This window comes from Callithrix jacchus, chromosome 8 (assembly GCF_049354715.1).
Source record: "Callithrix jacchus isolate 240 chromosome 8, calJac240_pri, whole genome shotgun sequence".
NCBI classification, from domain to species: Eukaryota; Metazoa; Chordata; class Mammalia; order Primates; family Cebidae; genus Callithrix; species Callithrix jacchus.
The window spans coordinates 26,800,166-26,822,736 of NC_133509.1; the positions used below are offsets into that span (position 1 = coordinate 26,800,166).

A 22,571-nucleotide genomic window follows, 5' to 3' on the forward strand; every position below is an offset into this window, starting at 1 on the left:
ATCTGTACATGTAACCCAGAACTTAAAGTAAAATAAAGAAAAAAGGAAACAAAACAAAAAAACAAAAACAAAAGAAACAAACCACCCTGGAACGTGGCTTGTTCCCAGTAATTTGAAACATTTAAAAAATGTTTAAATGAGCACTTGACACTTATATTACAAACAGGAATAAGACAGCCTGAGTTACACATCATTGCTTTAAGAAAATAAATTTTAATGTCAATTTTCAATCTTTAAAATCTTTAATTTTATTTTGGAAAAAAATCCTCAATCTTAAAATGATCATGGCAAAGAAAACAAAGGATTACAGTCCTTTTGCTTTTTCAAATAACAAACATGGAAATGAATTCTTATGAATGTCAACAGTCAATGTAGTGTGGCATATTAAGAATTGACTTTCATATAATGGCTAAGTTTAGAGAGATTACATTTCATGAGAAAATATTTCATGCATTTTAATGGATTTTCTATTCTGTTCTGAAAAACGGTTGTGTCTTTTAGTGTATTCTCCTTCCTGTCCACATATGTGGAATCTGCCTATTCCCTTCTCTTCTGAAATAGTTTAAAAGACTCAAAGAGAATGGCCTGGGCTTTGTACATCCTTAGTCTGATAGATATTTCTCTGGCTGTTCACTTAAATAGATATTAGCAGCTAATTAAATAAACTACCTCTCTCCTCAGTCAGAAATTAACAAAGGCTTAAAAATTAGCAAAGGCTCTGTTTTGCTATGGCCTTAGGTGCTGACAGTCTTATCTTGAGGAAAAAAGTTTTCATTGTATAGATTAAAATTAACTTTGGCAAAAATTGAAATGCAGGCAGGGAATTTTTTTGGTTCAACAACAGAAACCAACAAAAGCGAATATACTGCAAAAATAGAAAATTTCCAGTGTAGAGATGTAAATACAATAATTGACACAGCAAGGGATGATTAATGAATAATAAAATGTTGAGGGATGATCATTTGAATACAGGATATTAATACTTTTGAAAACCATTTTTCCAGTTACTTCCGTATAAATATATATATATATATATATCTCCGTATAAATAAGGTGTCGCTGAATATATATATCCGTATAAATAAGGTGTCTCTGAATAAATATATATATCCATATAAATAAGGTGTCTCTGAAAGGTACAGATCTGGCATCACGATCATGGTGATAGACAAATGGTGGAAAAGTCCTGGTATCACAATCATGGTGGTAGACACACGGGACCTTCTCTACCTGCAGATGGGTGAGGTAGCATTGACACTGCAGTGTTCCCGGAAAAACACTTAGGCTGAATTTAAGCATGAGGACATTTTCAGACAACTTCAGAGTACAGACCATTGAGCCGGACAGCTGACCTGTCCTCTACAAAAAAGCCCATGTCACCACCATCAACGACAACAACAACAAGGTGAAAAGACACTTTGGGTTCAAAAGAACTAAAGAAAGGTAGCTACATTATCTTTTTACTCTTTTTCAACCCAAAACATCTCTTCTACTTTCAGTTCTGTGATTTGTGGTGACATGGGCTGTCTGAAGGAGACAGGTCAGTTGTGCTGCTCACTTGTTCTACATTGGAAGTTGTCTGGACATTACCTCAGGCTATGAAACTCGGGCTAAGCGTTTTCAGCAAGAACATGGCGTGGTTCATACTCTGCACCGGCAGAGTCCCGTGTGACACGTTGTCTTAGTGTGGGAATATGACACCTATCCGGGAGACCAGGTGGAGTCCTATCACTGTCATAGTAAGAAACCCACTGTCCATGTCCAAAGTCAAGCGAACATGCTCTTCTGCATATAAAAAAATGGCATATGTGTAAGCCTGGCATGTGTAATAAAACTCAAGATAAGCTGTATATGTTGAATACAATATATCCAGTGAGTACCAGAAGACTTCAGGCTCTTCTGCTTCCACCAGCTCCATGCTGAGCCTAAAAAAGGAGGAAAAACCGAAGAATAAGTCAGGGAAAATAAGACACCGCAGAGCCCCAACTCAATTTCATGGGTAGCACAAGAAAGTGGTTGATAAAGAAAAAACATAGATCCACTAATGACGTAACGAACTATTGCCTTATGCTGGGATGGACAAGAGTAGGGGAGAAAAGAAGGAAAGAGACAGACAGAGAGAGAGACAGAGAGAGAGAGAGAGAGAGTAAGCTCAGTGAACAGTCCAGGTGACACACTGATGAGGGAGTAAAAGGACACTCTGAGTCAGTACCCTCAGGACACACAGCGTACACTGATCATAAAAACAAGTATGGTCAACCTACAGCAGTTAGTAAATGGTAAGGGGAGGAAGAAATGGAAACCTAAGTATCTACTGCAATGAAAACCAACAGCAACGTTTGGAGGAATACTTCAGGCTTCATTGAAAAGATGGTATCGATATTGTCAGCCCACTCTGTTTTCCCTGGACCTGGCGTCTCCAGGTATCAACACAAAATTAGCTGTTCACAGTTGCTCAAAGTTACCTGGGGCACAGTGGGCCTTGGTCTTCTTCCTCTTCTTGGTCTGTTTTAATCTCTGCAATAAATTCAGATAGGAACAGACAAAGTTAGCCATTGCCCTACACCCATAACAGTCCACTGTCTAATCCCTGCACAGGGACCTCAGACTCCTCAGCTTGAGAACAGGATAACGTGAGAGAGAGACTTCAGGAGGTCTCAAGGCCAATCATGATAGAGATTCCTTGGTTTGTGTCTCAGAACCAATGGTGAAACGTCCCTATTCTGGTAGACCATTATCTCTTTATCCCAAGTTTGTACAAACAGGAAAGAACCTCACAGACATGCTTGGGGAACAAAACTCATGAGGAACTTGGTAGCTGGCAAGAGACATTTAATTCAGATTGACAAACAACTCGTGGGCATGTGCTGCATAGCTTGGTGTGAGTTTGCGACAGCCGCCTTGGGTTTCAACGTCCTGAAAGTTGGTCCAGGGTGCCATGGGCATGGACTGAGACTAGAGAGCAAAGCTCACTGACCCACCCCATGCCCGTGCTTCAGACTGGAATTCGGAGTGACTGAAATCTGCACTGATGGATAGGCTCAGCCCACAGTGATGACAACTCTCAGCGCGGCCAGGGGAGCAATGCACAAAGACTATGGGGTCTATCTGGGACACAAAGTGCAGCTTTACCACTTTCACAAGAGTACTCACTGTCTATGTCATGAGCCAAGTTGACCTGCTGTTCCTCTAATGAGTGCAAGTTGGTCCTGTAAGGCTCATTGAAGGCAAATGTGCCAGGAGGAATTGAGAGAGTTGAATCATCTTCATCCCAGGACTCCTCGGGGGCTTCCTCCTCCACATACTCCTGCAGATTCCTGATGGGCCAGGCAGGACAGGGATGACAGAAGATTAAACCAACACGGATTAGACAACAAAGTCTCCCAGCTGATCTGATGGAAGTCAGAATGGAGTGGTCACAGAAAGCAAAGGCATTTTTCCTTCAAGAGAAAAAAAACTATCGCTTCTAAATGCAGGGTGGAGGGTGACTACCCTGGGGACAGAGCACAAATGAGCAGCATGTGCTCAGTGCATGTGCCACAGATGAGCCACTGCAGGCCACACAGACTCTCCCTGTAAACTCTCATCACGACTTGCAGCACGAGAACTATCACGGGGCTTCAACAACCTCGCATAAGTTGTGTTGAATTTTACATGAGGCATTCAAGTGGACAGAGCTCTTGAGGCACTTCAGACACCCAGATCTGGTGTATTAAGGGCCTCCTTTTTCCAGTATTTTCATATAATATATCTATGTTGTGAATTTCTTCTCTTCACAAATCCTAGCAAACACACTCACAACAAATGGGCAGAAAGCAGATATGTGTCTCTCCCTGGGTTTAAACACAGTGGGAAGAACAGGTGAAACCAGGAAATCCCTGTTTGCTGAGTTCACCTGGCTCATCTGACTGCAGGTTCCCATCTTGGGAGGAGTCAGAAATTAAAATCTATACATGTGCCACAAATTACCCACAACATTGTCCTCTCTGCAACACAGCATGGCTGCCATGGGAACCGGAGAGAAAGACAGCAGCTGGTATTCCTTACACTGGGCAGAAAGGAGCCGAGAAGAAAAAAGACTCAGTTATCCCTGTATAATTCAGTCATGGCACTCAGCACATACAAAGAACCACAACAGCTGCCACACCCTGTGTCTAAGTTGGGTTGAATTGAACATATTGTGGCCAAGGGAATGGAGGCTTTTGGCCCATGGGAGACGCCAGAGAGGGTGTGCTTCTAGACCTTTTCCATACTTTACCACCCATTACTTGCTCCGGCTTCTTCAGTGTTACCTGGGGGCACTTGATTCCTGGATGTTCTCAGCCTCCGTGACATGAACATCTTCATCCTCATCTTTGTCGTTTTCTGTAAGTACAGATGTGTTTGTTCAGATATTTCCCATTTCACACTCTGCAGGGACAGTCAGCCCAATGTGCGCAGGGACATGAACATCTGTGTATGGGTCCCTGTTCTACTGAAAGCTCTCATGTTTTTTCTCTAACAAAATGCCCTGGCATTCTTTCCTGATCCACCAGGCAATGCATTTCGGATCAGGAGGCTCACCGTCAAGATGAGACCAAATGTTGAAAAGGCCTTCTGCTCCCACATCACTGGAGGCTTGTGCAGCCTCTCTCTGGACTTTGGCAGCTCTCCCCGCAATCCCGACAGATCTGATTCCCAGGGACAGGCTTGGCGTCCCATCACAGCTCATATTTACAACCTATTTCTTTCTCTTAGGAGAGGATAAACAAACTTGTCCCACAATCCTCATCAGGTGACTTCACAGGCCCGCCAAGTGGCTTCTGCTATGTTATTCAGGGACATTCTCTCCATGGGGAATGCTCCAAACTGAACCACTTCCTACCACCAAATGCCCACACATCAAGTGCTTTCTCCAACAGCACACAGAGAGGGGCTTTATCTCATTGTGATAAGCGGTCATAAGTGCTCACACATTTGAATGCTTCGGACACTGCAAGATGTCTGCCTTTGCAGATGGAGAAAGAGAAATTTACCTGCCTTTGCAGATGGAGACAGAGAAAGTCAGAAAGAAGAAATCAATTGCTCCCTGACAGTTCCTAAGAACACTGCTGAAGATACAGCCTGGGACCTTAATTCTTAGTCCAGAGCTCTTTCCACTCCAACAACTGCCCTCCTGCCACAGCTTCCTTCCTGTCCTTCACAACTAGACAGATGCTGCCTCCTGTTCCAAAGACCACAATCCATCATGGAAGGAGGGACATTTGCAATACAGTGACCTCCAACTCCATGGGTTTCCCATCTGTGTTCTCTTTCAGGAAGTCCTAGTCATGTCATGGCCACATGTTTCGTGGAAGAAAACACCACTGATAAAACCATCATTGTGGAATTATGGAGGTCTGCAGCCTCTCATAAGGCCATAAAATAAATATGCACAGACTAATAGTTTCCCTTATGCTAGACACAGTAGAATGAAGAACTAACAGACAGCATTGGCCGGGCGTGGTGGCTCACACCTATAATCCCAGCACTGTGGGAGGCTGAGGCGGGTGGATCACAAAGTCAAGAGATCGAGACCATGCTGGTCAACAACGTGAAACCCCGTCTCTACTAAAAATACAAAAATTAGCTGGGCATGGTGGTGCGCACCTGTAGTCCCAGCTACTCGAGAGGCTGAGGCAGGAGAATTGCTTGAACCCAGAAGGCGGAGGTTGTGGTGAGCCGAGATCATGCCATTGCACTCCAGTCTGGGACACAACAGCGAAACTCCATCTCAAAAAAAAAAAAAGAAACTAATAGACAGTGTTTACTCTGTGCCAACAACTGTCCCGGGAGAGTTACAATAAATAGGCCATCTAATTCAGTGCAGCAATTGACAGAGGTAGGCATTATTATAGTATCCTACGAACAGATGACAAAACTGAGTAACAAAGGAAGCAACTTGGATGGAGCTCAGGAGACCGGCCCAGGGTCCCTCCTCTATGCACTGCTGCCTTCACAAAGTTGTGGGTGCCGTCGTTCTTCCTCTTTACCAATGAGAGCCTCTGCAGAGACAGCAGGACGTTCCTCTGACCAGAGTAATCTCTGCTCTTGATGATGCCACTTACAGATACCACAGGGTATGTAAGGAGCAGTCCTCTTTAAGCTCCCTGTAGCGGGAATAGTGTGCTACCATCGCATGTCCCCCAGAACAGAGCTTTCCCTACTGAGCCTCAGCAGAAACTGGAACCGAATGAAGTTCAGCAGCCTCAGACATTTAGAACAACAGACTAGATGCTACTTGTCTGCGGGATCTTAGGTGGTACAGAGAGGATTCCTGTGAACATGATTTAGCCTCTTCCTGAGAAAAATGGGTGGTTCTGTGCCTGTGTCAGAAATCAACAGCTGAGACTTTACCCTCAGTCCCACACCCGCCTTACTGCAGATGTGGAAAATTTGCTACATACTTTGGCCTCTCTCGTCCCCCTTTAACAAAATGTTAAAATACCATTTATATTTTCCTAGATGTATGGTAAAAATGAAATTAATTCTGATGAAGAGAGCCTTTAGTTTCTCACAAGAAACACAGAACATTGTTCAGCACTTTGGTGACGGTGAACCTATGAAACTTACTCTCCGTCTTCAGCCTGCAGCCCGGGTAGTCTTGACTCATAAGAAGTTTATTTTTGCTGTCTCTGTATTTCTGTTCCTCCCCGTGACGTCTCCGATCTTCTGTAAACAAATTCAGAAGAGCAGGTCACATTAAGCAAATCGCACTTCACACAAGACCAAATCAGTGTCTAGTCATAGAACAAGGACGAAAAATATTCTCCGTTTCAGAATGTGATATTCTGAAGGGAATGTTCTACTGGTCCCTAGATTAGGTCACCCTAGAAGTCAATGAGCCTGCTTTTCAGATCCATGGAACAAAATCTCCCTTATCTGCTAGATCTTAATCACTTATCCTCTCACCTAAGTAAGCACAAACAATTAAAACTGTCCCTAAAATCTTCAAAAATTGCCCTAACTACTTTCCAGAAGCATTGCAGTAATACTGATTTATCTCGTCATATATGATGGTTAGAGAAATTTATAGAGAATGGACTGACGGATGAATTCTAACAAGCTTTACATAGAAAAGAATCTGTGGAGCCAGCACAGTGACTCATGCCTGGAATTGGAAAAATTTAGGGGGCCCAGGAAGGGAGATCACGACCTCAGGAAGTCAAGACCAGCCTGGCCAACATGGTGAAAACCCACCTCTACTAAAAATACAAAAACTAGCCGTGTGATGGTGTCCACCGGGGATCCCAGCTAACTAACAGGCTGAGTCACGAATACAAGGGTACTCCCTGCTCTTGATGGTGCCACTTACCGATACCACAGGTTGTGTAAAAAGCAGAGTCCTCTTTTAGTTCCCCACAGCGGGTACTGTGTGTTATCACCGTGTTTACCCCAGTGTCCCCAAAACACTGCTTTGCCTACTGGGCCTCAGCAGAAACCGGAACCGAATGGAAGTTCAGCAGCCTCAGACATTCAGAACAACAGACTAGAGGCCACTTGACTGCAGGACAACATTGCAGCAATACTGATTTATCTCATCATATGTGATGGTCAGCTAATGGTTAGAGAAATTTACAGAAGAGACTGGACCGACAGATCCATTTTTAATAAAATGCTAAGGTACCCATTTATATTTGCCTATAAGTATGGGGAAAATTCAATAAATTCTGATGAAGAGAGCGTTCAGTTTCTCAGAGACATGACAGAAGATCGTTCAGCACTTTCATGATGATGATGAACCTATAGAACTTACTTACCTTCAATCTTCAGCCGGCAGCGTATATAGTAGGCCGCTTGCCTCATAAGAACTTTATTTTTGCTTTCTCTGTATTTCTGTATTTCATGATCTTGTCGATCTTCTGTAAACAAATTCAGAAGAGCAGCTCACATGGAACACATCACACTTCACACTAGACCAAATCAGTGTCCAGTCACAGCACAAGGACATAAAATATTCTTAGTTTATAAATGTGATATTCTGACTGGAATGTTCTATCGGGCCCTAGATTAAGTCACCTGAGGAGTAGGTGTGCCTGCTTTCCAGACCCATGGGACAAAACCTCTTTCATCTGGTAGATATGAATCATGTGTCCTCTGACCTAAGTCAGTGTGAACAATTAAAACTTTTCCTCCCCAAACCTTCAAAAATTGCCCTAACTGCTTTCCAGAAGGGTTGCTGCAATACTAATTATCTCATCATATATCATGGCCAATGAATGGTTAGAGAAATTTATATAGGAGACCAGACTGACGGATAAATTTAACAACCTTTACTGAAAAAGAATCTGTGGAGCCAGCATTGTAGCTCATACTTGGAATCCAAGCAACTTAGGAGGCCCAGGCATGCAGATCACCTGACCTCAAGAGTTCAAGACCAGCTGGGCCAACATGGTGAAACCTTGCCTCTACATAAAACACAAAAATTAGCAAGATGTGGTGGTGCCCACTGGGGAGCCCAGCTAATTGGCTGGCTGAGGCACCAATACCTCAGTACTCCCTGCTCTTGATGGTGCCACTTACAGATAGCATAGGTTCTATTAGAAGCAGGGTCCCCTTTAAGCTCCTCACAGTGGGTACTGTCTGGTATCACCGTGTTTCCCCCAGGGTACCCAGAACACAGCTTTGCCTACTGGACCTTTATCAGAAACCGGAACTGCACGGAAGTTCAGTAGCCTCAGACATTTAGACCAGCAGACTAGATGCTATTTGTCTGTAAAATCTTACACGGTACAGAGAGCATTCCTATAAATATGGATTTAGCCTCTTGCTAAGAAAAACAGGTGGTTCTGTGCCTGGGTCAGGAATCAATAGCTGTGATTGTAACCCCAGTCCCACAGTCCCATAGTCCCACACCCACCTTACTGCAGATGTGGAAATGTTGCTAAATATTTTGGTGTCTGTCTTCCATTTTAACTAAATGTTAAAAATACCCATTGCTATTTTCTACAAGAATGGAAGGATGAAATTAATTTTGATGAAGAGAGCGGTTAGTTTCTCGAGACAAGACAGGACATCATAACTTTTGTGGTGGTCAGCCTATAGAACTTACTGCATGTCTTCAGCCGATAGTTCAGGGAGTAGTCCACCTGACTCATAAGAAGTCTATTTTCGCTGCCTCCGATATTCGGTTTATTATCTTCCTGCTGGGACCAGGATTTCGCAATGCCTTCCGGAATGTTCAACTCAGTGTTTCTTCTGGAAGGAGGCCTGCCAGATGCCACCTTGCTGATGTTTCGGGCAGAACACAGAAAGCCAGGGACTGGGAAATAGAAACCCAAACACACAATGAGTTAGAAACTGGTGACTTCCAATTGGTTTCATCGGGACTGAGGGATGTCACTGACAGCACTGCCTATCGATTTGAAGATGTTGTTTCCCCGCTTTTACTCTTCTCATCTCCACTCTTGATCTCCTTAAAGTCAACTTGTCTTAGCTACTCAGTCACCTTGAAGACAGGACATTAAACACTTCTACCTTTATCTTGCTTATGAGTTCTGCAGGATCTTAAATGGTACAGAGAGAATTCCTGTAAACATGATTGGGCTTCTTGCTGAGAAAAACAGGTGTTCTGTGCCTGTGTCAGGAATCAATAGCTGGGATATTAACCCTAGTCCCACACCCGCCTTACTGCAGACGTGGAAAAGTTGCTAAATGCTTTGGCCTCTGTCTTCCATCTTTAATAAAATGTTAAAATACCCATTGCTATTTTCCTAGAAGTATGGAAAGGATGAAATTAACTTTGAAGAAGAGAGTGTATCATTTCTCAGAAAGAAGACAGAACATTGTTCAGCACTGTTACAGTGAACCTAGAGAGCTTACCTTCCGTCTTCAGCTGGCAGCCCAGGTAGTAGGCCACTTGACTCATAAGAAGTTTATTTTTGCTGTCTCTGCCTTTCTGTTCTTCATTGTGATCTTTTCGATCTCCTGTAAACAAATTCAGAAGAGCAGGTCACATTAAGGAAATCACACTTCACACAAAACCAAATCAGTGCCGGGCGTGGTGGCTCACACCTGTAATCCCAGCACTTTGGGAGGCTGAGGCGGGTGGATCACGGGGTCAAGAGATCGAGACCATCTTGGTCAACATGGTGAAACCCCGTCTCTACTAAAAATACAAAACATTAGCTGGGCATGGTGGCACGTGCCTGTAATCCCAGCTCAGGAGGCTGAGGCAGGAGAATTGCCTGAACCCAGGAGGCAGAGGTTGTGGTGAGCCGAGATCACGCCATTGCACTCCAGCCTGGGTAAGGAGCGAAACTTCGTCTCAGAGAAAAAAAAAATCAGTGTTCGGTCATAGTGCAAGGATGTAAAATATTCTCAGTGTAAGAATGTAATATTCTGACAGGAATGTTCTACTGGTCCCTAGATTAAGTCACCTCAGAAGTAAATGAGCCTGCTTTTCAGATCCGTGAAACAAAATCTCCCTGATCTCGTTGATCTTTATCACATATCCTCTGACCTAACTCAGTGCAAATAATTAAAACTGTTTTTCCCCAAAATCTTCAAAAATTGCAATAACTGCTTTCCAGAAGCATTGCGGCAATACCGATTTATCTCTGCATATATCATGGTCAATGAATACTTAGAGAAATTTATATAGGACACTGGACCAAGGCATGAATTCTAACAACCTTTACTTAAAAAAGAATCTGTGGAGCCAGCCCAGTGTCTCATGACTGGAATTCCAGCCTTTTAGGAGGCCCAGAAGGACAGATCACTTGACCTCAAGACTTCAAGACCAGCCTGGCCAACATGGTGAAACCCCGCCTCTATTAAAAGTACAAAAATAAGCTGGGTGCTTTGGTGCCCACCAGGGATCCCAGCTAATGGAGAGGCTGAGGCACCAGTAGCAGGGTACTTCCTGCTCTTGATGGTGGGTGCCACTTACAGATACCACAGGTTCTATTAGAAGCAGGGTCCCCCTCGAGTTCCTCACAGGAGGTACTGTGTGCTATCACTGTGTTTCCCCCAGTGCTCCCAGAACACAGCTTTGCTTACTGGGCCTCAGCAGAAACTGGAACCAAATCGAAGTTCAGTAGCCTCAGACACGTAGACCAACAGACTAGATGCTACTTGTCTGCAGGATCTTATATGGTACAGAGAGGATTCCTGTAAACATGATTTAGCCATTTGCTGAAAAAAAGATGGTTCTGTGCCTGTGTCAGAGATCAATAGCAGGGATTGTAACCCCAGTCCAACACCCATGTAGACGTGGAAAAGTTGCTGGATACTTTGGCCTCTGCCTTACATCTTTAACAAAATGCTAAAATAACCATTTCTATTTTCTACAAGTATAAGAAGGACAAAATTAATTTTGACAAAGAGGTTAGTTTTTCAAAACAAGACAGGATATTATTCATCAATTTCGTGGGGTGAACCTACAGAACTTACTGTAGGTCTTCAGCTGGTAGTTCAGGAAGTAGGCCACCTGACTCAGAAGAAGTCTAATTTTGCTGGCTCTGAAAGTCGGTTTGTTTTCTTCCTGCCAGGAACAGGATATCTCAATGCTTTCTGCAACGTTCACCTCTGTGTTTTCTCCGGAAGGAGGCTTGCCTGATGCCGCCGTGCTGATGTTTGGGGCAGAACACAGATAGCCAGGGACTGGGGAGAAGAAACCCAAACACACGATGCGTTAGAAATTGGTGACGTCAAATTGCTTTAATCAGGACTGAGGGATGGCACTGACAGCACTGCCTATTGATTTGAAGATGTTGTTTCCCTGCTTTTACTCTTCTCATCTCCACTCTTGATCTCCTTAAAGTCAACTTGTCTTAGCTACTCAGTCACCTTAAAGCCAGGACATGAACACTTCTACCTTTATCTTGCTTCTACGTTTTGCAGGATCTTATATGCTAGAGAGGATTCCTGTAAACATGACTTACCCTCTTGCTGAGAAAAACAGGTGGTTCTGTCCCTGTGTCGGGAAGCAATAGCTGGGATATTGACCCTAGTCCCAAACCCGCCTTACTGCAGATGTGGAAAAGTTGCTAAATACTTTGACCTCTGTCTTCCATCTTTAACAAAATGTTAAAATACCCTTTGCTATTTTCCTACAAGTATGGGAAGGATGAAATTAACTTTGAAGAGGTGAATGTATCATTTCTCATAGACAAGACAGGGCACTGTTCATCACTTTCGAGACAGTGAACCCAGAGAACTTACCTTCCGTCTTCAGCCGGCAGCCCAGGTAGTAGGCCACTTGACTCATAAGAAGTTTATTTTTGCTGTCTCTGCATTTCTGTTCTTCATTGTGATCTTTTCGATCTCCTGTAAACAAATTCAGAAGAGCAGGTCACATTAAGCAAATCACAATTCACCCAAGACCAAATCAGTGTTCAGTCATAGCACAAGGATGTAAAATATTCGCAGTGTAAGAATGTGATATTCTCATGAAAATGTTCTAACAGGCCCTAGGTTAAATCACCTGAAAAGTAGATGAGCCTGCTTTTCAGATCCATGGGACAAAATCTCCCTCATCTGGTATATCTTAATCACATATCCTCTGACCTAAGTCAGTGAAAATAATTAAAACTTTGTCCCCAAAATCTTCAAAAATTGCCCTAACCAATTTCCAAAAGTATTGCTGCAATACTGATTTATATCATCACATATCATGCTCAATGAATGGTTAGCGAAATTTATAATAGGAGACAGGACCAAGGGATGAATTCTAACAACCTTTACTTAAAAATAATCTGTGGAGGCAGCCCGGTGTCTCCTGCCTGGAATTCCAGCATTTTAGGAGGCCCAGATGGTCACATCACTTGACCTCAGGAGTTGAAGACCAGCCTGGCCAACAGGGTGAAACACCGCCTCTACTAAAAATACAAAAATTAGCCAGGTGCTTTGGTGCCCACCAGGGATCCCAGCTAATTCGGAGGCTGAGGCACCAATACCAGTGTACTCCCTGTTCTTGATGGTGCCACTTACAGATACTACAGGTTCTATTAGGAGCAGGGTCCCCTTCAAGCTCCTCACAGGAGGTACCATGTGGTATCACTGTGTTCCCCTGGTGCCCCAGAACACACCTTTGCCTACTGGGGCTCAGCAGAAACCAGAACCAAGTAGAAATTCACTAGCCTCAGACATTTAGACCAACAGACTAGATGCTACTGGTCCGCAGAATCTTATACAGTATAGAGGATTCCTGTAAACATGATTTCACCCTTTGCTGAGAAAAACAGGTGGTTCTGTGCCTGTGTCAGAAATCAATAGCTGAGATTTTTTTTTTTTTTTGTAAGACGGGGTTTCGCTCTCATTACCCAGGCTGGAGTGCAATGGTGCGAACTCGGCTCACCGAAACCTCTGTCTCCTGGGTTCAAGCAATTCTCCTGCCTCAGCCTCCCGAGTAGCTGGGACTACAGGCACACGCCACTGTACCCGGCTAAGTATTTTAAGTAGAGACGGTGTTTCACCTTGTTGACCAGGATGGTCTCGATCTCTTGACCTCATGATCCACCCGCCTCAGCCTCCCAAAGTGCTGGGATTATACACGTGAGCCATCACGCCCGGCCAATAGCTGGGATTTTAATCCCAGTCCCACACCCACCTTATTGCAGACATGGAAATGTTGCTAAATACTTTGGCCTCTGCCTTCCATCTTTAACAAAATGGTAAAAACTCATTTCTATTTTCTGGAAGTATGAAGAGGATGAAACTAATTTTGATGAAGAAAGTGGTTAGGGTCTCAAAAAAAGACAGGACATTATTCATCAATTTCGTGGTGGTGAACCTGTAGAACTTACTGTAGGTCTTCAGCCGGTAGTTCAGGAAGTAGGCCACCTGACTCAGAAAAAGTCTATTTTTGCTGGCTCTGAAAGTCGGTTTGTTTTCTTCCTGCCGGGAGCAGGATTTCTCAATGCCTTCTGCAATGTTCACCTCTGTGTTTTCTCTGGAAGGAGGCTTGCCAGATGTCACCATGCTGACGTTTGGGGCAGAACACAGATAGCCAGGGACTGGGGAAAAGAAACCCAAACACACGATGAGTTAGAAACTGGTGACATCAAATTGGTTTAATTGGAACTGAGGGGTGTCACTGACAGCACTGCCTATTGATTTGAAGATGTTGTTTCCCCACTTTTACTCTTCTCATTTCCACTCTTGGTCTCCTTAAATTCAACTAGTCATAGCTACTCAGTCACCTTGAAACCAGGAAATTAACACTTCTACCTTTATCTTGCTTACGAGTTCTGCAGGATTGTCTATATTAGAAGGATTTCTTTAAACATGATTTAGCCTCTTGCTGAGAAATACAGGTGGTTCTGTGCCTGTATCAGGAATCAATTGCTGGGTTATTAACACTAGTCCCACACCCGCCTTACTGCAGATGTGGAAATTTTGCTCAATACTTTGGCCTCTGTCCTCCAGTATTTTGTTAACATATTTTAACAAAATGTTAAAATACCCATTGCTATATTCCTAGAAGTATGGGTAGGGTAAAATCAACTCTGAAGAGAGTGCATCGTTTCTCAGAGACAAGGCAGGACACTGTTCATCACTTTCGAGACAGTGAACCTAGAGAACTTACCTTCCGTCTTCAGCCGGCAGCCCAGGTAGTAGGCCACTTGACTCATAAGAAGTTTATTTTTGCTGTCTCTGCCTTTCTGTTCTTCATCGTGATTGTTTCGATCTCCTGTAAACAAATTCAAAAGAGCAGGTCACATTATGCAAATCACACTTCACACAAGACCAAAACAGTGTTCGGTCATAGCGCAAGAACGTAAAATATTCTCAGGGTAAGAATGTGATATTCTGACAGGAATGTTCTACTGGTCCCTAGGTTAAGTCACCCTAGAAGTAGATGAGCCTGCTTTTCAGATCCATGGGAAAAAACCTCCCTCATCTGGTAGATCTTAAGTCACATCATCTGACCTAAGTCAGTGCAAAAAATTAAACCTTTGTCCCCAACATCTTCAAAGATTGCCCTGAATACGTTCCAGAAGCGTTGTTGCAATACTGATTTATCTGATCATATATCATTGCCAATGAATTGTTAGAGAAATTTATATAGGATAGTGGACCAAGGGATGAATTCTAACAATCTCTACTGAAAAAAGAATCCGTGGAGCAGGCATGGTGGCTCACGCCTGGAATCCCAGCACTTTAGGAGGCTCAAGCAGGCAGATCACTTGACCTCAGGAGTTCAAGACCAGCCTGGCCAAAATGGTGAAACCCTGCCTCTACTAAATATACAAAAATTTTCCAGGTGTGCTGGTGCCCATCAGAGATCACAGCTGATTGGGAGGCTGAGGCACCAGTACCAGGGTACTCCCTGCCCTTGATGGTGTCACTTATAGATACCACAGGTTCTATTAGGAGCAGGGTCCCATTGAAGCCTCTCATAGTGGGTACTGTACGCTACCACTGTGTTTCTCCCAATGTCCCAGAATACAGCTTTGCCTACTGGGCCTCAGCAGAAACCGGAACCAAATGGAAGTTCAGTAGCCTCAGACATTAAGACCAACAGACTAGATGCTACTTGTATGTAGCATCTTATATGGTACAGAGAGGATTCCTGTAAACATGATTTAGCCTTTTGCTGAGAAAAACAGGTGGTTCTGTGCCTGTGTCAGAAATCAATCGCTGGGATTTTAACCCCAGTCCTGCACCCACCTTACTGTAGATGTGGAAAAGTTGCTAAATAGTTTTGCCACTGTCTTCCATCTTTAAGTAAATGTTAAAATACCCATTGCTAGTTTCCACAAGTATGGGAAGGATGAAATTAATTTTGATTAAGAGAACGGTTAGTCTCTTGAGACAAGACAGGACATCCTTCATCACCTTCATGATGGTCAACCTATAGAACTTACTGTAGGTCTTCAGCTGGTAGTTCAGGAAGTAAGCCACCTGACTCAGAAGAAGTCTATTTTTGCTGGCTCCGATATTTGGTTTGGTCTCTTCCTGCTGGGAGTAAGAATTCTCGATGGCATCTGGAAAGTTTGCCTCTGTGGTCTTCCTGGAGCACGTCCTGCCAGATGCTATCATGCCGACGTTTGGGGCACCACAGGTCGGGCCAGGGACTGAGAGAAGACACCCACACACATGATGGGTTAAAAACTGGAAATCAAATAGGTTTCATCAGGACTGGGGGATGTCAGGAACTCAAATTCTTAACTTACTCTTGAGAAAAACTCGATCCTTCCTCACAGCACTTTAGCTAAGGTCCTTAACCGCAAAAGCAAGGTTGAAAATGCTTGAGCTGAAAACTGAAGGAGCTGCCTGTAGCTCAGACTCTGACAAGAGTGAGAGAGATAGCGGCCAGTGTCCCAGGTAACCGTCTGCTGTTGCAATAACAGAATTAAAAGCTGGGCGTGTCATGGAATCCTAGGAGCCCTTCATTCCAACTGCCCAGGGTTTGCTAAAACACAGGCCTCCTGGTCTCACCTGAGGTCATAACAGATGGGGACCATTACTCTATAAGTCACTCAGTATTTGTGTACCATTGTGACAATGCCACAGTGCCATCTCATTCCCAATACATCTAAGCATGTGCCTCACTTTTCATCTCTTATGTGTATAAAAACATCAAGGCAGAAACAGTTTCCCAACACGTGATACTTCCTTAATGCTAGTCATGAAGTCAGTCATGTTAAACATGTGAGTCCTTCTCACATGTTAAAACAGAATTTAAGGCTTTTCCACAAGTTTAAGATATCAACCTATTATGCTGCCATGATATCCTCTGAGTCTTCTGCAGTTTTTTCTGTATCCACTAGAAAGTCAATGAGTAACTCATTTCTTAAAAATATTTTCTTTCCTGGCTCAATATTCTTCTTGCTGCATCCAATGGTTATGCTGATTTACTTTTCTTACTGGCAGCTGCCAGTACACTAATGTTTGTGGCAGAAGAGGCTTTTCATTACAATTAAGACCAGTGTGACGTCCCTATGTCCAAAGCTTCTTCTAAAAAACAGCCTTAAATTCTGTTTTTTAATGTGACTGAACACTACATCTCATACTTGTCACTTATAGATGTCATTCTAGTCCCAGAAGAGCTCTTTTCAAGGTGTCACATCATTGAAACCATTTCTATAGGTATCTCCTGAAAGCATGTGTGACCATCTAATTTAGGAAGTCTTGGAATCCTGGTATGATTTTGTTGTTTTCGTTTTTTCCATATATTGAAAATAACAGGGCCATGAGCAGTTCTTATGAAAACACTGTTTGATAGATATTTTTCTGAGTTGGTCTAATACCGCTGATGTGTGGGTGCATCCCACTAACCAAACATGGCAAGATCAAGGTGATGGTCAGGGGTGGTTGGTGGTCCTCAGTGTTGCTGTGCAACGAAAAGTGAATTTGAGATGAGAGGAACGAGTAGGGAAGAGTGATCCCCTGAACCACCCCCTCACTTTCTCAGCCGTCATCTCCACCTCGGTTTTCTGAGCCTGAGATTTGGGAGACTGTTCTGTAGCCCAAGTCTCCTATGTTTGGCTGCTGGGCTTGCCTGAGTTGAGGGTGCAATGGGTGTGACCCTGGAGTACCCAGCATTCATGTAAAAGTAGAGGAAGAAGGACTGCCTCAATCCCATTGGAAAACATGCCTCTCTGCAGCCCCCACCATCCTCCAACTACCTGTAGGGATACTGCGTGGAGATATATCAAAGGCTTTATGTAAATGTATGTTCTGGTGTCTGGGACGCCTGACATTCTGTGGCAGAATGAAAATCTGTCACACTCCTTCATTTTAAAACTGATGAAGCTGTAGGTTTACAGTTATGTGGCTTACTTGCAAGGTCACACAGAGATGAGTTTTGAGCACTGCTAATAAAAGCAATCACAACAATTATTCCACAGTTATTCATAGGATCCATGTCATTCAGTAAATATTCATATCATCATCCAGTAATTGTTTGTTGATCAATTTGTATCAGGCATTTTGCTCAAAACTGTGCACATATTTGGACAGCATATCTTTATCATATGCTTCAAAGTAATGCTGTTATCCTAAGAGTCAGGTAAGAAACCTGAGAAGAGGGTTAGCAAATCATGAATTTGGCCATATTTCCATTGTTTAGTTTCTGTGATCCTGGATGAATAACCAGAATGAGTCACAGGAAAAGCATTCATTCCTGTAGCATTTTCCAGGACAGAGGTGTGCCCTCCTAGAGTATTGGGCCCAGAATTCATTAGTGTCTGCAACCTTGCTTTAATGGCATGAGAAATAACCTCTGTTACCTGGAATTTCCCTGGAACTTTGGAATATACAAGAGAAGTATGAGACTTGGTCTTCCCTTGACTATATCTAATTCTCTCTTCTACGGAACACCTATGATTTTCACTAAGAATTTTCTTTTCTTCCTTCCTTTTTTTTGAGACAGTCTTGCTCTGTCACCAGGCTGAAATGCAGTGGTACAATCTCAGTTCACTGCAACCTCTGCATCCTGGGTTCAAGTGATTTTCCTGCCTCAGTCTCCCAAGTAGCTGGGACTACAGGCACGTGCCACCGTGCCTAAGTTTTGTGTTTTTAGCAGACAGGGTTTCAGCATGTTGGCCAAGACGGTCTTGATATCCTGACATCGTGATCCACCCGTCTCGGCCTCCCAAAGTGCTTGGACAGCTGGCATGAGCCACTGCACCTGGTCAACTTTTGCTTTTTTATAACCACAATGTATGTTTTATGAAGAAGATTTTACTGATAGCTCCATTCAGAAAGAATAACTATGAGCTACGGTTTAGGTTTTATGCCCTGGAATTACTATTTTTATGATTTATTTTGAGATTAAATTCTCATGTAAATAGAAAAATACTTATTACTTATGAAAACAAATTTCTTTTTGGTTTGATTTTTTTTTTCTTTTTTTGAGACAGAGTTTCGCTGTTGTTACCCAGACTGGAGTGCAATGGCATGGTCTCGGCTCACCTCAAACTCCGCCTCCTGGTTTCAAGAAATTCTCCTGCCTCAGCCTCCCGAGTAGCTGAAACTACAGGCACACACCACCATGCCCAGCTAATTTTTGTATTTTTAGTAGAGATGGGGTTTCACCTTGTTGACCAGGATGGTCTCGATCTCTTGACCTCATGATGCACCCGCCTTGGCCTACCAAAGTGCTGGGATTATAGGCGTGAGCCACCGCGCCTGGCTTGGTTTGAGTTTTTGATGCTGAAGCACAAACTGTTGACTTTATCTTTGTCCTCATCAGTGCTGCTCATTGTCTCCCAGTATGACCTGGCCATGCCCCTGCACTTACCCTCATCTTGCTCAACCATCTCCATGCACAGTCCAATTCCATCAGTGATTCAGGCTCCTCCCAAGGCTCCCTGAAATGGGTACAGGTAGCAGGATATCAGACACACTCCAGGCACAAAAGTAACCCATACCCTAAGGCAGGCAGTTGTGTTCCCACTTCCCTGAAGTTGGCAGTGATGTACTAGGATGGGAAGAAATACTTTCCCTTGTTAGGGCTCTATTCTTCATGTAGCAGGGCCTCAGACCTTGTGATCCACCCGCCTCGGCCTCCCAAAGTGCTGGGATTATAGGTATTAGCCACCAGGCCTTGCCAATCTGAAAATGTTCTCTTATGCTTCCCCCTGTCATTAGGAGCAATGTCCTTTGACATACCTTCCCAGCCTCCGGGCTGCCACAACACCTCAGTTGGTTAGAACTAGTGTATCTTGTTGAAATGATGTTTCTGTTCTTCCACTCACTGGCTTTTCTTTGGAGACATTAAATAGCTGAATCCCAAGTGCTCAGCACAGTATAAAGAAAATTAAATACTCAATAAATATTTATGAGAAACTTCCCTCAACTGAAGCTGCAGAAGAATAGTAAAGTATCACTGCTTCACATACAAGCGAGGGACACTTACTCTGGCACCTGACCTAGGACAGAGCTGTTCGGTGTAAGAATGAACGCCTCCAACCCTTCTCTAAGCACGGTTATTCCCTCGAACCCACAGTGACCTGAAGAGCATCCACTGCTACGGCAGCCCTGAGGTCGAGACTCCTGGGTCTGAGGGAGGGGGGCTCATGGTCACATCCTCCCCCTCCTGGAGTTGAAGCTGCCCCTCACTATAAACCAGCTCTGATCTACCCTATAGCTCTCCCTGGCCACAGGCAGGAGATTCCTGTGGAGTAGTTTCTCAGTCCCCACTGCTCAGCTCATGCTGCTTCCTGAGAATTTAAGTGATCATAGGCATTGCCCATTTCCCCTGAGGCTTCTGTCCCAGTTTGTCCTTATTCTCCCCTTCTTTGGTTTTCATCTATCAATGGCTTATCCTTTGTGGATTATTCTCATCCCCTAAACTTGCTGACTTTCTTTCTTTCCTCAGCTCTGGGATTTCAGGATGTAGACTCAGCTCAGGCTCCTACAGGAGACACACACAGTCAGGTCTCAGCTGACGGTCCCAGGCAGCACTGAAAACCATCTCAATTCCTCGGAGACTCAGAGAAACAGAGCAGGAAGGGACCTCAGAGAGGTACAATAAGCCCCTACCTTACCCATGAGGAACCTGAAACCCAGAAAGACTAAGACTCTCCCAGGCACCCTCACCTCTTGGTGACAGCAGATCCCACACACAAGCCTTGGCCTCAGCCTCCCTGTGCAGAGCAGGTAACTCACCCTCTAGAAGCTCACTGCTGACTTTCAGAAAACTTTAGAATAGAAATACCAATTTCCTCTGTGAAAACAAAAACAGTAAAAGCCCCTTTCCTTGGACAAACCCTTTATCACAGTTCTATAGTCCTGGCATTTATACTCGGTCAGCTGTCACTCACTAGCTGCTAGATTGGGGCCGGGAGCACATAGGATTAAAGAGTGTTTCACACAACCCTGCTCTCTTGGCCTGGGCTCTCAGCTCCTTGATTCTTCCTCAGAAAGATTCCTCTGCTGTTAACTGCTGGAGAGTCCAGGCCCTCACATGGGCCATTTCTCCAAGAAGATCCCTGTTATTTTCTTCCTTTCTTGGAGATAAAGAGGGAAGAGATGGGTTCTGGGACTCCAAAGTCTTAGGTTTTTCTCCTGAGCCAGCCAGATCAGCTGAAAGCAATCATGACTGTGAGAAGTCAGGACAGTGAAGAGGAGCACAGGCTCACAAGGACAGCCCCTCCTAAAGATGCTCAGAACTGTGACACAGGCAATATCTGACCAATTCTTCTGGGGATGACGCAACAAAGATTAAGTGCAGAATGCTGCCATGAGGGGAAAGGGGAAGAACCAAAAGAGTTGGGGAAGAAGAAAAATAAAATGTGTTCAAAAATGATGGAAAAAAACACAGAGCCTGGAGGCAGAGAAGGGAGGAGCCTGAGAAGGACTCCATGAGTTGTGATTGGTTGAAAGATGGAAAAGACAGGTAAGGAGAAAAGCAGGTGGCATTTGAAGTCAGAGTGTCTCCTGGCTGACAGCCAGCACAGAAAAACGGCCCTCAGTCCTCCACAAACAAGAATACAAACGCTTTCAATACATGTAGTGAACTCACAAAATGGCCTGAGCTCTAGAGAAAAAGCATTCCCAGGCCATTCCTGGATTTTAGCCTCACAGGACCCTGATCAAAAAACTCAGGAAGGAAGGAAAAGAAGGAAGCAATGGAGGGATGGGGGAACAGACAAACTTACATGAAGATGAGGAGATCCAGGGGAACTTACACCACTGATATTTTCCATTAATGGGAACACGGAATCTGGGGGGGGGAGGGAGAGAGAGAGAGAGAAACAGAGAGAGAGAGAGAGAGAGAGAGAGAGGAGAGAGAGAGAGAGAGAGAGAGAGAGAGAGAGAGAGAGAGAAAGGCACTACTATAAAACCATACACCGCGTTCATGGCGTACAATCCTTCCTGGGACGCTTTCTGTCTCTGGCCTGCTGTTGCTAGAGACAGTGAGTCTTCCCTTTGGATAAGTTCTGGCACCCACAGGAATGAGATGAAACAGTGAACCCCTCAACACCAGGCCACGACCTTTCCTGCTGCTCCTCATCCACTCCAGAAGCTACCTGGGTGCAGGTGGGGGTCTTAGCCCCTGGGTCTGACATTGTCCCTTTGCCTTTCTCACTGGGCTTCTCTCCTTGCACTGGCTCCCAGTCCCCCAGGACCTGGAAGGTGACCATATGAGAAGGACACAAACAGGCCACATCACTTTCTTTCTCCCCCTCTCGATGCCTGAAGTGGTGGGTTCCATGGGATAGCAACCTGGTATTTACTCATTATGGTGCACCTAGACCAGAGCAGGGCCTGGCACCAACAGCCACCCTGTGAATGCTCAGTGAAAGACAGCATCCACCACAAGGTCCTGAGGAACCAAGAATTCCACAGTGGCCCATCAATTTTAAGTCCTACACCATTCTAGAATGGGATATTGAAAGGCCTTCAAAAGTGGCCACACTCTGAAATGATTATACAGGCAGCCGAGCCATGTTTCCCCATCCTGGACACATCTAGAGGGCACCGCCTAAATCCAGACACATCTCCCCACCCAGGACAGTGCAGGGGCCTTAGCCTGGGAAATGCGGGTGGATGGGAGAACCATGAAAGCTGAAGAGGAGAAAGTATGTGAAAAGAAAGACAAATGGGGATGGAGACTAGGGGGTGAGAGGGGAAGAGAGAGGAGAGGGACTGAGAAA

General features: G+C 44.3%; 1 protein-coding gene across 11 annotated transcripts in view; it reads right to left on the reverse strand.

Moving 5' to 3' along the window:
- Nucleotides 1-200: 200 nt before the first annotated feature.
- Nucleotides 201-22,571, reverse strand: part of LOC128928756 (NBPF family member NBPF3-like) — a 28,524-nt gene continuing 6,153 nt past the window's right edge. For 2 of the 11 annotated variants that reach the window (XM_078335952.1, XM_078335951.1), the window contains exons 3-16: nt 19,211-19,280; nt 15,831-16,077; nt 14,549-14,653; nt 13,767-13,976; nt 12,184-12,288; nt 11,413-11,622; nt 9,841-9,945; nt 9,071-9,280; nt 7,779-7,880; nt 6,592-6,690; nt 4,293-4,365; nt 3,154-3,317; nt 2,466-2,517; nt 201-1,925 (exon numbers count right to left, since the gene is read on the reverse strand). In XM_078335952.1, coding sequence (XP_078192078.1) covers nt 1,682-1,925; nt 2,466-2,517; nt 3,154-3,317; nt 4,293-4,365; nt 6,592-6,690; nt 7,779-7,880; nt 9,071-9,280; nt 9,841-9,945; nt 11,413-11,622; nt 12,184-12,288; nt 13,767-13,976; nt 14,549-14,653; nt 15,831-16,077; nt 19,211-19,252 — 1,968 coding nt within the window. In that variant the 5' untranslated portion in view covers nt 19,253-19,280 and the 3' untranslated portion in view covers nt 201-1,681. Of the gene's footprint in view, nt 1,926-2,465; nt 2,518-3,153; nt 3,318-4,292; nt 4,366-6,591; nt 6,691-7,778; nt 7,881-9,070; nt 9,281-9,840; nt 9,946-11,412; nt 11,623-12,183; nt 12,289-13,766; nt 13,977-14,548; nt 14,654-15,830; nt 16,078-16,139; nt 16,297-19,210; nt 20,305-20,511; nt 21,605-22,571 lie in introns of those variants that run through there. The other 9 variants (XM_078335957.1, XM_078335958.1, XM_078335954.1 and 6 more) reach the window with 9 other exon arrangements.